The sequence below is a fragment of the Eumetopias jubatus genome, unplaced genomic scaffold (genome assembly GCF_037043125.1).
Source record: "Eumetopias jubatus isolate StellerSeaLion01/CBP00866 unplaced genomic scaffold, mEumJub1_p1.0 scaffold_4, whole genome shotgun sequence".
NCBI classification, from domain to species: domain Eukaryota; kingdom Metazoa; phylum Chordata; class Mammalia; order Carnivora; family Otariidae; genus Eumetopias; species Eumetopias jubatus.
Window position 1 is genome coordinate 79600283 of NW_028274810.1, and position 15322 is coordinate 79615604.

General features: G+C 46.5%; 1 protein-coding gene across 2 annotated transcripts in view; it reads right to left on the reverse strand.

Annotated features, from left to right (window-relative positions):
- LOC114216995 (protein argonaute-1) overlaps nucleotides 1-14867 on the reverse strand; it is a 37228-nt gene extending 22361 nt beyond the window's left edge. For both annotated transcript variants that reach the window (XM_028113699.2, XM_028113698.2), the window contains exons 1-8: nucleotides 14637-14867; nucleotides 9043-9226; nucleotides 5924-6044; nucleotides 5311-5492; nucleotides 4778-4914; nucleotides 4417-4551; nucleotides 4191-4278; nucleotides 3389-3536 (exon numbers count right to left, since the gene is read on the reverse strand). In XM_028113699.2, the coding sequence (XP_027969500.1) occupies nucleotides 3389-3536; nucleotides 4191-4278; nucleotides 4417-4551; nucleotides 4778-4914; nucleotides 5311-5492; nucleotides 5924-6044; nucleotides 9043-9226; nucleotides 14637-14661 (1020 nt within the window). In that variant the 5' untranslated portion in view covers nucleotides 14662-14867. The remainder of the gene's footprint in view (nucleotides 1-3388; nucleotides 3537-4190; nucleotides 4279-4416; nucleotides 4552-4777; nucleotides 4915-5310; nucleotides 5493-5923; nucleotides 6045-9042; nucleotides 9227-14636) is intronic.
- Nucleotides 14868-15322: the final 455 nt, after the last annotated feature.

Sequence of the window (15322 nt, forward strand, 5' to 3'; positions counted from 1 at the left end):
ACAAACTGGATTCCTAAGGTAGCAGATAGCCCTCTTCAATGGTGACAGGCAGTCAGTTGCTCCTCTGCAACCCACCGGGAGAACTTGGAGATGGCTCTTAACTCTTGAGCCCCAGCCTACAGATGATCACTAAGCCCTAAAATCAGTCTGTGTTGTCTGACAGCGTCCTCTATTGGTGTGAGGAACATCCTGCCATGCATTCCTGTTTTAGGTCCAAGAGAACACAGAGGAAATCAGAAAAGACTTTCTAGTGAAGTACAAGACTTCCATTCCCCGATATACTATATTCAGGATGCTATGAACAGGAAGTCTGTTGGCAGAGTACAGAAAGCCAGTAGGTTGGGAAGGCTTGAGTTTGAAGTCCAGCTTTGCCATTTCTAGGTGATAGTACCTTGGGCAGGTCCCTTAACTACTCTGAGACTCTGCTTCTTTAATTTCAGTCATGGGATAAAACACTAGCTGTCTATGAGGTTGTTGTGAGGAGTTAGACAAAATGAAATATATAATTTGTTCCCATAGGGCCAACACTATGTAAGTACTGGTTTTCCTCCTAATTTCCAAATTTTATTTTTGAAAAATGGCAGGGAAAACCAGGACAAGGTCACCTGCTCTTAAATTCCATATCCCAAAGAATATACAAATTAGTCGATTCAATTAATAAAAATCCAGCATTGTTGGGCGCCTGGGTGGCTCAGTTGGTTAAGCGACTGCCTTCGGCTCAGGTCATGATCCTGGAGTCCCGGGATCGGGTCCCGCATCGGGCTCCCTGCTCGGCAGGGAGTCTGCTTCTCCCTCTGACCCTCTCCCCTCTCATGCTCTCTATCTCATTCTCTCTCTCAAATAAATAAGTAAAATCTTTAAAAAAAAAATCCAGCATTGTTAATTTAGGAGGTTGCCCTCTTAAAAGCACCTTAAAGTTGTAGCACTCTTGACAGATAATTTCAGCTACAGAATCAACATTAGGAAAAAACTAAAGCAGGGATGTGGAGAAATTGGAACCCTATGCATTGCTGGTGAGAATGTGAAATGGTACAGCCACTGTGGAAAACAGTATGGTAATTCCTCAAAAAATTAAACGCATAATTACGATATGATTCAGTAAATCCGTATGTGAGTATGTACTCAAAAGAAATGAAAGCGGGGACTAGAATATCTGTACACCTATATTCATAGCAGCATTATTCATTATAGCTAAAAAAGTGGAAGCGACCTAAGTGTATCCATCAATGAATGAATGAATGGATAAAAAAAATGTGGTATATATACACAAGAGAATAGTATTTAGCCTTAAAAAGGAAGAAAATTCTGACACATGCTACAATATAACAAACCTTGAAGACATTATGCTAAGTGGAATATGCCAGTCAAAAAAAGCCACATATTATATAATTCTATTCATATGAAATGTCCAGAATAGACAAATGCACAAAGACAGAAATAGATTAGTGATTACTAAGGGCTGATTTGTGGAGAGGAGGAGTGTAAGTGACTACTAATGGGTATAGGTTTTCTTCTGGAGATGACGAAATGTTTTAGAATTAGATAAGAGTAATGGTTATACAACTCTGAACATACTAAAAACCACCGAATTGTACATTTTAAAACGGTAAATTTTATGGTATGTGAATTATATCTTGATAAAGTTATTCTAAAAAGCAAAACAAAAGAAGTCCCCCCTGGCTATAATAGCCTACATGATTAGACCCTGCACTTCTCTCTGAAATCATCCCCTATTACTTTTCCCCTCATATAATACACACCAGCCACTAAGGCCTTCTTATCTCTTAAAAAAATCCAACCTCCTTGTTTCTTTAGAGCCTTTGTTCTTACTATTTACTTCCTGCCTGGAAGGATCTTCCCTCAAGTTATTAAAGGTTGTTTCTATCATAACTTAGGACTCAAATGTCTCCTAAAATAGACCCTCCCTGACCATAATAACTAAAGTTGCTCTCCAAGCCCCTCCTCCCTTACTTCTGTCCCCTTAATCTGTTTTATTATTCTTATACCACTTACAACTATTTGAAACTATCTTATTTATTTATTGTCTATCTCCCCCTTCTAGAATGTAAGCTCCACGACAGCAGGGACCTTCTCTGTCTTGTTAATCTCTGCATTTCCAGCACCTAAAAGAGCATATGACACACAGCATGAGCTCAATTTATATTTGTTAAATAAACAAATGATAATAAGAATAAAAATATGTCATTATGTAAATTATTCACCTTGGAAACTAATGCTTAAACAGAAGTAATGTTAATTTGCTAAAAATCTTAGCTTGCAGTAGATACTAACTAAAGCCTATCTACTTAGCTGGGACTGTCCCTGAAGACTCCTGTTTACACCTCAAGAAAACATACTATCTTCATCCCACTTTCCATGCATCAACAGCTATTAACTAAAGTCAGAGTTCTTGGGTATTGGGATCTTATCTCCCCTCAGCCTAATTCCTTCTGGTTAGTTCTGAAATCCCAGAAGCTCACGGAAGGCTTGAGCTTTGGTCCCAGCTATCTGATTCCTGCTGTGGAAACAGAGTAAGATGTTATTCTAGGTTAGTGCTTCTCCAACTGTAATGTTCATATGAATCCTCTTTGGATTCTGTTAAAAGACGATTTTGATTCAATAGTTCTAGGTGGAACCTGAGATTCCGCGTTTCAAACAAGTCCCACTCAAGGAATACCTGTTGCTGTTGGTCTACTGACCACACTTGTAGTAGTACTGGACTAAACAATGAAGAAGTCAGCAGTAGTTTCTCATTAGACATTTTGGCTAGTGTATACCAAAACAAATATAGCCCAATCGTTCTGCATTTATATTCTATGACTTAAACAGCATTTCTATTCTTTAACTGCAGGATTTTAAAGGTCTGCTAAAGCATAAAACTATGATAAATCTTGGGTCTAAAACCTTTTCAAAAGGAACACATTGATCATCACATTGATAACATGAATAGGATTCACATTATAGCTAACAGGTATCTCCCATTTTCTGGAAAATAAGGTATACTTGTATCTCTAGGTCATTTAGGATCCCCAGCTGCAGGTAAGAAAAATTAGAAGTTAAGACAGGGTAAGAGAAATAAAAATTAAAATGAATGCGGATACCTGAAATCTGTCATGAACAAACTACTTATTTATTAAACATAAATACAGCTTTCACCTTTGCCTGGCAGTCCTAAAAGAACATGAAAGCAGGATGGGGAATAACGAAAGAAATTAGCAGGTAAGAATGAGGCCTACAATTCACAGAATGACCTCATACCTCTCAGAACGTTAATTTTCCAAACTTCAAAATGAGAATGAGAGACTACGAATGGAAGAACAGACCTCTCATGATCAGTGTGCAGGTACAATGCTTGTTCTCCAACCCAGCCATTACTTGGCAGCCTCACCTCTAAGGGCAGGTAGGTATGCTTTTGTTCCTGGCCAACTTGCAGGCAGGGCAGATGGGGATACTTGAGCTGAAGGTTATATTTCTGCTTGAAATACTGTGCCACTGTGCACTCCACAGTTTGTCCACTCTCCAGCTGCAAGGGAAACCTGTTTGGGGAAAGGGAAGGAAGTGTCAGAGCCCAGCATTCAATCCCAACTCTTTAGACTTACAACGATGGGAAGCCCCAGACCTGGCTTCATCCCTATCCAGCCTCTTTGAGCACTGCCACTCATGGGAAAGCAGGCCATACACAGCTCCAAGAGTGAAGACAAAAGATTTAAGAGGCAAGTTCCACAACGCTCAAGACCATATCTGACATATGCGTTTCTAAGGCTGAGCATAAAGTCCAACACACAGCAGGTACTCATAGTCCAGTAGTCTGAGGTCAAGAAAGTAGATGGAATCAATGACAGCTTCCCCAAGGTCTAGCCCAGGAGCCCTGCTTTCTTTTTCAGGAGGAAGAATAAGTTGTGAGAGATCCTAACATTTACAGAACTGAGATAGTAGTCCAGAGAAGACTCCTGTTCTACAGTAAAGGCCCAAGGAGGAAAGGTGGAGACCAAGAAGGTAAAAACGTTAAGGAGAGTATGAAGGATCTGGGAAGTTTGGAGGAGGGATACCAAACTCCCACAGCTTATCTTTGAAAACAGGGCTCATCCTCAGGGCTGGTAGGGGTTGGAGAGAGGGAGGGGAGTGAAAGAAGTATGTTGAAATATCAGCCCTCTTCTACCAAGGTATGGCTTAGCAGCCTGTCAACTCACGTCTGATGGCTGGCAGGGCGGCGGGTAACATTACACACACGGTATTTCCTCTTCATCTGTCCACAGTGGGTCACTTCCACCTTTAGGCCTGGGATACACACACTGCTTGTCAGGGTTGGAAAAGGCTGCTCATGCGCCCAGGCTTGGCCTCTCCCCTGGACATATCCCAAGTAGGACTAAAGACAAAATGGTGCTGTTTCCCTTCCCCACTTGGTTGGGTCCTCACCTTTGATCTCCTTGGTGAAACGCACACGCTGAGAGTCTGTGAGGGGCTTGGGCTGCTCATCTATGTTCCTGATGTCCAGCACCTCACACATGAACTCAATCACCGGCTGTGCCTTGTAGAAGGCAGTGGCTGAGACTGTGGGGACAGGGCAGATATAGCTCAGCTCAGGTTTGGTCTTCCAGAATAAATGGAGGCACTGCTCTTCACACCCTCTTCCTTATAGGGCATTGGGATGGGAGGGGGGGTCCCAAGGGCTAAAGGGATTAGACTAGGAGTATGGTTGCAGAGCTGGGAGGGATGAGGCTGGGAGTGTGGTCACTGGACTCAGGGTGCCCCTGGCTCCATAGCTCTCCCCACTCACCATCAATGTTGAGCATCATCTTCCACATGGCAGGGCGCACAGACTGGTGAAAGCCGAACCAGACCTCGCGCCCACCCCCCAGCGGGTGGTAGTAGCCCTCAGGCGGTGAGAAGAAGGAGCGGCCCACAGGGGTGTACCTGGCAGGGACAGGCAGAGAACTGGTCCCTCGGGCACAGGCCCCCACCCTGTGAGGCATCCTGGGCACGGAGGAGCCCTGGCCTGGAAGGCAGGACACCAGGGCTTTAATTCCAGCTCTGATCCTTTACTAGTTGTATGACTGACCTTGTGCAAGTCTATCTTTTCTCTGTCCTGCAGGGACAGATGGGGTGGAGGTCCAAAGATATCTATAAGGGCCAGGGCCAAGGCTTTAAACCACCTAAATGTATATGCATACCGCTTGGCATATGGTAGGGCTTCAGTGAATGTTTTATTTGAGAGGCATACTGTGGGCCCTTAGTATGTGCTCATTCCCCACCTCCCCGCATAGCAATTCTGCCACCACTAGTTGCCCAGATACTAACTAAACCCAGTACCTCATGGATGCCAGGTGCCTCATGGCCACATCCAGGGCTTGCACAGACTCCAAGGGAACAGGGATCTGGCCACTGACCAGGGCCTCATGCAGCATGCGCCAGCTAACAATAGCTAGCCACTTGATGGAGACCTTGAAGATTCGATCCTTCCCTTCCCCAGGGATTGTCACCTCAAAGTCAACCTTCAGAAGAAAGGAGTGAAAGACTGCCAATGCTTTCCCACAGTCCAACATTCCTTGTCCTGCCCCAGCTGTCCTGCACCACACAGATTTGCCAAGCACCTGCTCCTTAACTGACAGGGGCTCACAATGAAGATCTCAGAGGAAATCCAGACATTTAGTCTCTAGCTACCTTAGCTCAGTATTTCTATCCTTCTCAACTTAGCAGAAGTCCTTTAGATCTGTTTTAAGTCTTATCTCAGTCTGTTTGGGACAGGGACAGACATACGCTAGGCTAAATAAACATCAGCATCTACCCATTCCTCACCCTAAAACACACTTTCTCATCAGAAAAGATGAAAGGAATTTCTGGACCGCCAGACTCCAAATAGGCTTATATGAGTTCTGTACCACCCCAGACACCTGCCACAGGTCTAGCCTGACTCCCAGCTTACCCGTTCATTGCCAATGGGCAGTGCTGTGACAGTGTAAATGTTCTTCTTTCCATCATACACGGGCTTGCGATCACCAAAGATCTGAGGCTTGAAATGCTGGACCATGTATTCCACCACTTCCCTGTGGGGGATAGGAGCAGCCTATAGGAGCTGAGAGACTACTACTACAAGTTTCTGGAAGCAATTCGATGTTCAGGTAATGTCCATCCCCTCCTAGCAGCTACTCTAATCTCCTCTACTCTATGGTAGTGCTTCTCAAACGTCAACATTCATATGAATCACCTGGAGATTTTATTAAAATGCAGATTCTAATTCAGGTCTAGAGCAACCTGAAATTCTACAGTTCTAACAAGCTATCAAGTGATGCTTCTAGTTCTCAGATCAACAAGGCTCTAAAGGATCTGAAAGAGTAGGTACATGTGCCTTCTGAGCGGGGCGGGGGGGGGGGGGCGCAGGCAGAGAAGAAAAGCACTCATTCCCAGGGTTTATCTAGAATCAGGAACAAAATCCAGGCTGCTCCAATCCCCAAGCTGAGACATAAAGAAGGTAGATGAGGAAAAGATATGAATTGGAATAGGAATAAACTGTGGAAGAAGAACTCCATCTCTTCCATGTCTCTGAAGCCCTTAGTCCCACAACCCCATTATCACTCCGTTATCATCTCTTTCTTGATTTCACTTCCTCTCCTCTGCCACTATGATCCCAGAGTGTCCATTTATCCTTCAAAATACCATTCCATCCAACTCTCTGACTTCTTCTCTTTCAAAGCTCTTGAATACTACTGGATTTAAAAAACTCAAATTATACATTGTAAATAACTGTAAACACGTGGTTTCAATCCCAATTAGGCTTTAGTGCTACCAAACAATCTTTTCCATATCCCTGATCAGTTCCATCCCTCATAGACTGTGTCAAACTTTCTCCTCTACCCTCTAACTGCAGAACCCATTCCTACCTCCAGTCAAAAATCAACTTTAATGACTCTAAAAAGAGAGTGCAAGATAGGCAAGGCCACCTTCAAGTTCTCAGACATACAAACAAACATATTTATATATGTACACCTCTTTTCTTTTCCCCTCACACTTGAAATGTCCCTTCCATATATAATTTTTAAATATATGAAAATTTGGGGCGCCTGGGTGGCTCAGTTGGTTAAGCGTCTGCCCCTTGGCTCAGGTCATGATCCCAGGGTCCTGGGATGGAGCCCTGCATCGGGCTCCCTGCTCAGCAGAGAGCCTGCTTCTCCTTCTCTCTCTCTGCCTGCTGCTCTGCCTAACTGTGCTCTCTAGTTCTCTGTCAAATAAATAAATAAAATCTTAAATAAATAAATACATGAAAATTTGCTCAACTTCACTCAATAGAGAAACACAATTTAAAATTAAACCAAGATTAGGGCGCCTGGCTGGCTCAATTGGTAGAGCATGCAACTCTTGATCTCAGGGTTGTGAGTTCAAGCCCCACACTGGGCACAGAGCTTACTTTAAAAAAATTAAAAAATAAGTAAGTAAAATTAGCCCAAGATATAATTTTCTACTTATCAGAATTCCAAAGGTCAAAAAATCCAATACACTGGACTAGTACAGACAGGGAAAGAGGCACTGATACTGTGATGATGGGAGTATAAATTGGTACAACTTACCTTAAAAGAAAAACAAACTGGTAATATCTCCAAATTTTTCAATGTATTATGCCAGCAATTCTACTCCTAGAAATTTATCCTATAGATACATTCATATTTGAGTGCAAAAATGTATCTACATTTAATAATATTCAACAGTTTCACTTTTGTAGCAAAAGTTTAGGTTAAAGCTAAGTGTTCCTCAATAGATTTATTAATTAAGTTATAATACATCCTTTCAATGGAATATCCATCAAGCTATGCAAAAGACTGAGGCAGATATGCATGATCTGATATATAATGTTCAGTGGAAAAAAGGTACAAAACAAGGGATATAGAATTCTATATTTTGTGCATTGTTTTTGTTTTTTTTTTTAAGATTTTATTTATTTATTTAGAGAGGGAGAGTGACAAGCAGGGGGAGCAACAGAGGGAGACGGAGAAGCAAGGAGCCCGATGCGGGGCTCGATCCCAGGACCCTGAGATCATGACATGAGCGGAAGACAGACACTTAACCAATTGAGACACCCCAGCGCCCCTATTGTGCGTTTTAAAAATGTTTTATATACACATATGCTTGCATATGCAAACAAAAACATACGGAAACATACTCAAGAATGGTAACAATGAATGCCTCTAGGGAAAGGGACTAGGGGACTGGAGACCAGGGTAACAGGAGATATTTTTCACTGCTGCTCTTTTTGTAATATTTTATTTATTTATTTTTACTTTGTGCATATGTAGTTTTCAAGTAATAATGAAATAAATTAATTTTGAAAAGAAATATTGCTTCAGGGCACCCAGATGGCTTAGTCGGAAGAGAATGTGACTCTTGTTCTCGGGGTTGTGAGTCTGAGGTCCATATTGGGTACAGAGATTACTTAAAAATAAAATCTTTAAAAAAACAAAAAAAAAAGAAATATTGTTTCTTCTAAGGCTAATTCCTCCAACTCTGTGTCCTATAACGTCTTCCTGCGTTAGCAATGAGTGGGAACGCATTCCTCTTCTTTCTGTCCTGTACCTTTAACTAGCTGCTTCTCCCGTTTATAAGCATATCCGTGTCTCATTCTTAAAAACTTTTCATTCATTCATTTTAACAAATATTGCAATGCGCAATGCATTGTACTTGACCCCTATAAATCCTCTCTAACCAACATATTCTCTCTCTCCTCATGCTTCACTGTCAAGCTATGTAGAAAAGGCTACCTGCTCTCACTATCCCTACCACTTTACCTTCTACCTATTCCTCAACTCACTGTAGTTAGATTACTAGCCCAACTACTCTGCTGAAACTGCTTTGCAAAAGGCACCAATTATCTCCTAGTAGCCAAATTCAATGATATTTTTCAGCGTTTACCTTACCTGGAATCTCCTCCTCAAAACCTTCCTTGAATCTGGTGATACCACCCTCTACCAGTTTTCTCTGGACACTCTTTGAAGATTCTGAGACTCAGGAAAGTAAAGACTCCTGGACTTGGTAGCTTAGATGTCCATCACTTACCGGTTGACTCTGCGAGGACACTTATCCGGCTTGATATCCACCTCGTAGTGGTAGACGTCAATCTTAGGGATGTCCACCTCAAAGTAATTGGCCAGGAGCTTGATTGGTTTCCCCACAGTGCCAATGCCTGGCCGGCGAGGTGCCTGGAACACCTGCTGCAGGGGGGGCAGGTAGGCGCCCGCAGCTACAAGATAAAGAGGCTGGTGAGGGCAGAGTCTAGCAATCTCCTTATCATTCTGATCAGAGAAGGCACAAGGCCTCCCAGAACAGGAACAGGAGAGTATAGGGGAAGGCTCTTTCCTGCCTACCCAACTCAAATGAGGGGTTCCACTGGCTCAGACAACCCATGTTCATTTTTTTCAAACCTCTCTCCAGTTAGGAAAATTATCCTTCTTGTCTCTCTTCAGTTCATCAAATGAATACTTAATACGTTTCTATTACATGTTAAGTAGAGGAACTAAATCTGGCTCCCAATGATAAAACTTTCTAGGGGCGCCTGGGCGGCTCAGTCGTTAAGTGTCTGCCTTCGGCGCAGGTCATGATCCCAGGGTCCTGGGATCGAGCCCCGCATTGGGCTCCCCGTTCAGCGGGAAGCCTGCTTCTCCCTCTCCCACTCCCCCTGCTTGTGTTCCCCCTCTTGCTGTGTCTCTCTCTGTCAAATAAATAAATAAAACCTTTAAAAAAATAATAAAACTTTCTTTCTCGTACTAGATTAAGACACCTGCCTCCACCAGGTATCTAGCAGACCAAGTATGCTTCTCTTCTCTGCCAGCCAGATGCTCACTTCACTCATCACCATCCTGAACATGAAATAGCAACATCTTAATGCTCCTATGCAATGCAGGCAGGAGGAAGATCCAAAGGTCAGGCTAGGGGGATGTGAGGGAGACAATGTTTTAGAAAGGACTAAGGCAACTGAATGGCTGAGGATGGAGAGACAGAAAAGTAGAAAAGGCTTAAAAAATAAAGTCTGGAGACAAAAGAAAGGAGAGAGGCTGAAACAGGGAGCTGACAAAGAGGCCACAACTGGAAATCACAGCAGAAAGAGGCTTGATCTAGGACGGAGGGAAGGCTGGAGTTAAGGCCTGGGCAACATATAGGTAAGAGTTGGAAGCTTGAGCAAGAAGCAAGGCTGCAATTGGGGAGACAAGAAAAAGTTCAAAAGAAGAAAAAGCTAGGGAATGAAGACAGGAAGAAGACAGGAGAATGAGCCATGAATAGGCTAGAGTGGAGGACTTGGGAAGGAGAGGCAGCCTTTAGCATGCTGGAGAAGAATAAGATACTGGCTCTGAGAAGGAGAGTAAGGTACTCTGCACAGCCACAGTTCCTTCCACACAGAAAGCCCAGACAGTAAAAGAAGGGATCAATTTCAAGATAGAGCAGGCCCCTGGGAAAAGGCTAGGGCAGAGCCAGCTTCTACTACTTTCTCCTCTCTTGCCACCAGCTAGATTGCTGCCCCTAGTTTTATTTTCTAGCTTGAGGGAAAAGGGAGGAAAAAGGGACACTAAGAGAAGCCTTTGTCCACAGCTATTATTGTCCTTTGCTAGTAGAGGACCAGCCCAGGTGGGAGGAGAGAGGGATAAACCAGCCCAGAACCTCCCATCACCGTAGCTCTGCTTTCACAGTCCGCCAGGCTGGGGGATGGGGCATATCCTCAGCTGGGGGGTCAGGAAGAGGTCAGAACCATTCACGGGAGGGGCATGCTTCCCAGAGCTAAGCTGCTACATCTCCTTCTAACCACCTGTCAAGCCCAGCCCCACACTGCAGACAGGGAAACGCAGACAGAAATGAAGGCTCAGCCTGGGTGGAAAAGGCCTTCAAGGACTCAGCTACATGGGGAAGTGAAAGCCTAACCACTAGCATCTGGGTGCCTACCCCAGAAAGAGCTGGACAGAAATTGCACACAAGCAATAGATAGATGCAAACACATAGTGAGACACATTCTTGTCATACACACCCAAACACACACTTAGACCTAGATAGTTTACCTTTATATACATACCCCTCACCGCCCTAGATTGAGTTCTTCAAGAGCAGGGACTGTATCTTGCCTCCTAGCATATAGGAGGTGTTCAACATACAGATATTAAATGAATGAACAAAAAGATCCACAGATACATCACAAAGAACACACATGCATACACAGCACACAAACACCTGCAAACTGTTCAAAAACAATTATAAACCCTGCACAAGATAAACATCCTGGTGGATATAAGAGATACCCTTCCCCTCCCCAAGTTTTTACATTCCATTCACCTCCTTAGCCTTCCAGGCTGAATAATCGTTTGAATTCTTGGGAAAAAGACATCCCCTAGAGCTCGGGGGGTGGGTAGAAATGATGGGGGATGGGACAAACACTCTAACCTCAAAGGCTTCCCTTCCCCAGAAATAGGACCACACATCAAATTCAGCCTTAGGCACCCTCCACTCCAAGGAGGCTTTGGGAAAACAGGGGAACCCCCACCTTCCCCTTCATCCCCAAACTAGGGAAGGCAAAAGGGAGACCCTCTCTCACATCCCATCCCCCTGCAAGCCTTAGAGCTGTACAAAGTCCCCCCTGCCCCCAGCTTTTAGTCTGAGAAAGGGAGACACTTCCCTTCAAACCCAGACAGGGACAGACGGCCACTTTGTGATGCAGATGAGGGCCCCAGCACTGAGGACAAAGCTTGGGCCTTGGGGGAAAGGGGCGGGGCCCTTCCTTGCAGACAAAAGCAAGGAGGGAGGGGCCATGAAAAGGACACTCCCCCTCCCCCATCCCCAACCAGCCCTGAGAAGGAAAAGTAACAGAGCTGAAAGGCCTGGCTCAGGGATTCCTTCCCTGCAGTTTTGAGGCCCACATACCTCCTTGGGAGGCAGACTGCCTATTCAAAATACAAACTCAAGGCTGGGTTAGCTGTCCAGTAAGGAGAGACTAAGCCAACCTCTCCTAAAAAAAATTTGTCCACACGTGAGTATACAAAAATTACTAAATATCCATATATGTGCTTAACCATTTATGTTTACACTGGAATGTGATTCAGTTCAATTACTAAATGTATACTTTGTGTCAGGGCCTAGACACTCACTGTTTCCACAGATAAATTAGATATTACCTCTACCCTCCTGGAGCTCTCAATCCAGTATATGTGCTTAGAACACACCTGAGCACAGAAAGCACATCAGGACATAGCCCAGTGAAGCCACCACCAGTACCTTCAGTTTTGTGTACTGTGTCCTCCAACTTCCAAGAGAATAGTTTGGGCCTAAGAAGGAGGCAGTTATGGGGTCCCTCCATTCACAGCTTCCAGACTGAATTCCAGTTACACCTTTTGATGAGGCAAAGCCTGTCCCATCAGGCTACAGCCAACTCCAGATACCAGGCTCTAGTCCCTTCCCTAGAAGCTTATCTCTTGTAACAAGCAAAAAAGTCAGTTTATTCATCCCTCCAGAGTCCATTAGGAATTCATCAGAATGAAATCATTAGCAGTCTAGTATGAGTGCCGGCTCCTAGCAATCCATCTGGACCTCTGTGACCTACTCCTACTCTATGTAGAACACAGGTTGCTCAAATAGTCTCCAGCCTAGAAAACCAGGAGAGTTCCTAGAATGGAGAAAGAATCCTAAGGGAAGGAAAAATGGTTTTCTGAAGTCAGTTGCTCCCTGTGCTCTTCATGAAGACCTACACAGCCTTTACAAGGTCGTTTTTGTTTGGGGGAAAAGTAGTCACTAAGTACTTATAGATCACTAAATGGATGAGCTGAGTAAATTGGTAGGAACTTGGGGGGGTGGGGTAAGATCTGGCATAAAAAGAATGATTCTTCCACCGGCAATGAAATTCATGTCCTGAACAGAAATCCTATTCCCCGGCCCCTGGGTGGCTCAGTCGTTAAGTGTCTGCCTTCAGCTCAGGTCATGATCCCAGGGGAGCCCCGCATCGGGCTCCCTGCTCAGCAGGAAGCCTGCTTCTCTCTCCCACTCCCCCTGCTTGTATTCCTTCTCTTGCTGTGTCTATCTCCCTCTGTCTCTGTCAAATAAATAAATAAAAATCTTAAAAAAAGAAATCCTACTTCCACCCCTAGAGCAAATGGAAGGAGGTAGTGAGACAAGACCTAAAGGATTCCCAGGTCCAGAATGCTCCTCTGATCAAAGGGTAAGAGACCTAGGACACAGGAGGTGCCACCATCCCACAGCCCATCCTGGAGACTCTGATCTTGAGGTAGCCCTACCCCAGTCTCTCCTCTGTTCTCATCTTTCCCAGCCTCTCTCTGATTGCCTGTGAATAAGAAGTTAAGGCTATCACCTGGGACTCACCAGGGTGAAACCTATAAGTTCCCCCGCCCCCAAACAACTTACTTGTGACAAAAGGCTAACTTGGCAACCTTGGGTCTAATAACATGGCCCTGACAGTTTCTGGGGAGCAGACAGAAGAAAAAGAAAAGATACCTAGTGGGGGATAGACCCACAAAAAATATTAAAGAATAGAAAGAGACTAGGCTGTCACCTGAGGAGACATTTCAATGGAAAAATCATTATCTTTGGATTAAAGTATCCCATCTCTACAAAGTATTGGACCAGAAATGAGGAAACCAGGCAGACAACCCCTTCCAGGTAAACCTGGTCCTGGCCTTGCTCCCTCAGTAACCAACACCTTTTCTAACTCCTCTCTTCAGGGCGAGGACATTGCCTTGGTCCCAGTCTTTACTCATCCCAGGGGCATAAGGCGGCATTTTGGCAGTTTCTCTCAACCCCTTCTTGGCAAATTGTGACTGAGGGTTTCCAGGATCAAGTGTAAGAGCCCCAAAGATGGGGAAGGGGGCCATTTCTATTTGCACTCTGCCTCTTGGCAAATTGTGACTGAGGGTTTCCAGGATCAAGTGTAAGAGCCCCAAAGATGGGGAAGGGGGCCATTTCTATTTGCACTCTGCCAACTGAACCTTAGAGAATGCGCCCCATCAGCGGGCTCCTTTTTCCAAGCCAAATCGGGTGGGGTGGGGGGATTCGGGCAGCCACGCCCCCACCACTTCGGGCTGCCACTTCCAGCTGCCACCTCCGCGCATGCTCGGGCGCCTCCGCTCCAGCTCCCCAGACTCACGGGGGGGAATCCCGGGACTGGATCCCCACCCACCGCCCCCTGACCCTCGCCCCCGCGTCAGGCCCGGCTAGGGCGGAGCTCACAGCCCAGCTCTGGCGCCTTCTCCCAAGAGACACTAGCCTAGCCCCCGCCCCCCGGCAAGCAGCAGCGCTGCGCCCATCTGTGTCGACCCCCTCCTCTCCTGGACACCTGGAGCCCGCCCCCTGCCACCTGCCGGGCCTGTCCCTAGGCCTCCCGGGATCTCCGGGAGTCCTTACGTGCGTTCAGGCCCTTCTCCCAGATTACTTCCCACCTCCAGGAGTGCATACAGCCTCCTTTCATAAACAGCCCCCTTCTTAGGGCTTCCTTCACAAGGTTTCCCCCGGAACTGCATAGAGCCCCCTTCAAACTGGGCCCCCCATCCCATAAGAGCCCCTCTCCTCACTCAGGAAGCCTTTCCTCACTCGGAAATCCTGTTCTTCACGCGGGAGTCCCCCGGTCCTTGGAGCACGCACCGTCCCCCACTCCCGGGGGCCCTTACCTGCTCCCGAGGGTCCCGCTTCCATCCCATATACCCGTGCAGAGGTCAGGCGGCCCGGAGACTGTGGAGTCCAGAGTGAGGGGCCTAGGTACCCCGCACTCTAGCTGCTCGGGCTTCCGGGCCGGGCTCGGCACCCCCCCCAAGCCCGGCCGCTCGCGCCGCTGCCCCCGCAGCCTCCGTTGCCGCCGCAGCCGCGGAGCCTGCAGCAGCTCCCCCTGCGAGCGCCCGGCCAGCTGCCAGTGCGCAGGCGCGACCGCCAGGCCCAGGGGGCGGACGGGAACGAGTCAAGCGGGGCGCTCCGACGGCAACAAAGGCCAATGGAGAGGGGCGGGAGCACCGGGGACCCGAGGCAGCGGCCCCTGGCGGTCACCCGTCGCCATGCAGCCCGGCGGGAGGGCTCCGGTAGAGGCGCCGCGGAACGGCGCAGCGGCGTAAGTGGGGTGGGGCGGTGGAGGGGGGTGTCTGCCCCCACCCGCCGCAGCAGCCTTTGGCCGTGTGTCTTTTCCCCAAACAGGTCCCTCCAAACCTACATACAGCCTTCCCCCTTTGCACAGCCACACGCACATTACCGGAACCCCACCTCATTCCCAGACCCCCCTCACACACTCCGAGCGCCCCATCACCCAGGGGCCCTGCCTCCCACCTCTCCTCCCAATCACCCTCATCCTTCAAGCCTCGATTGCAAA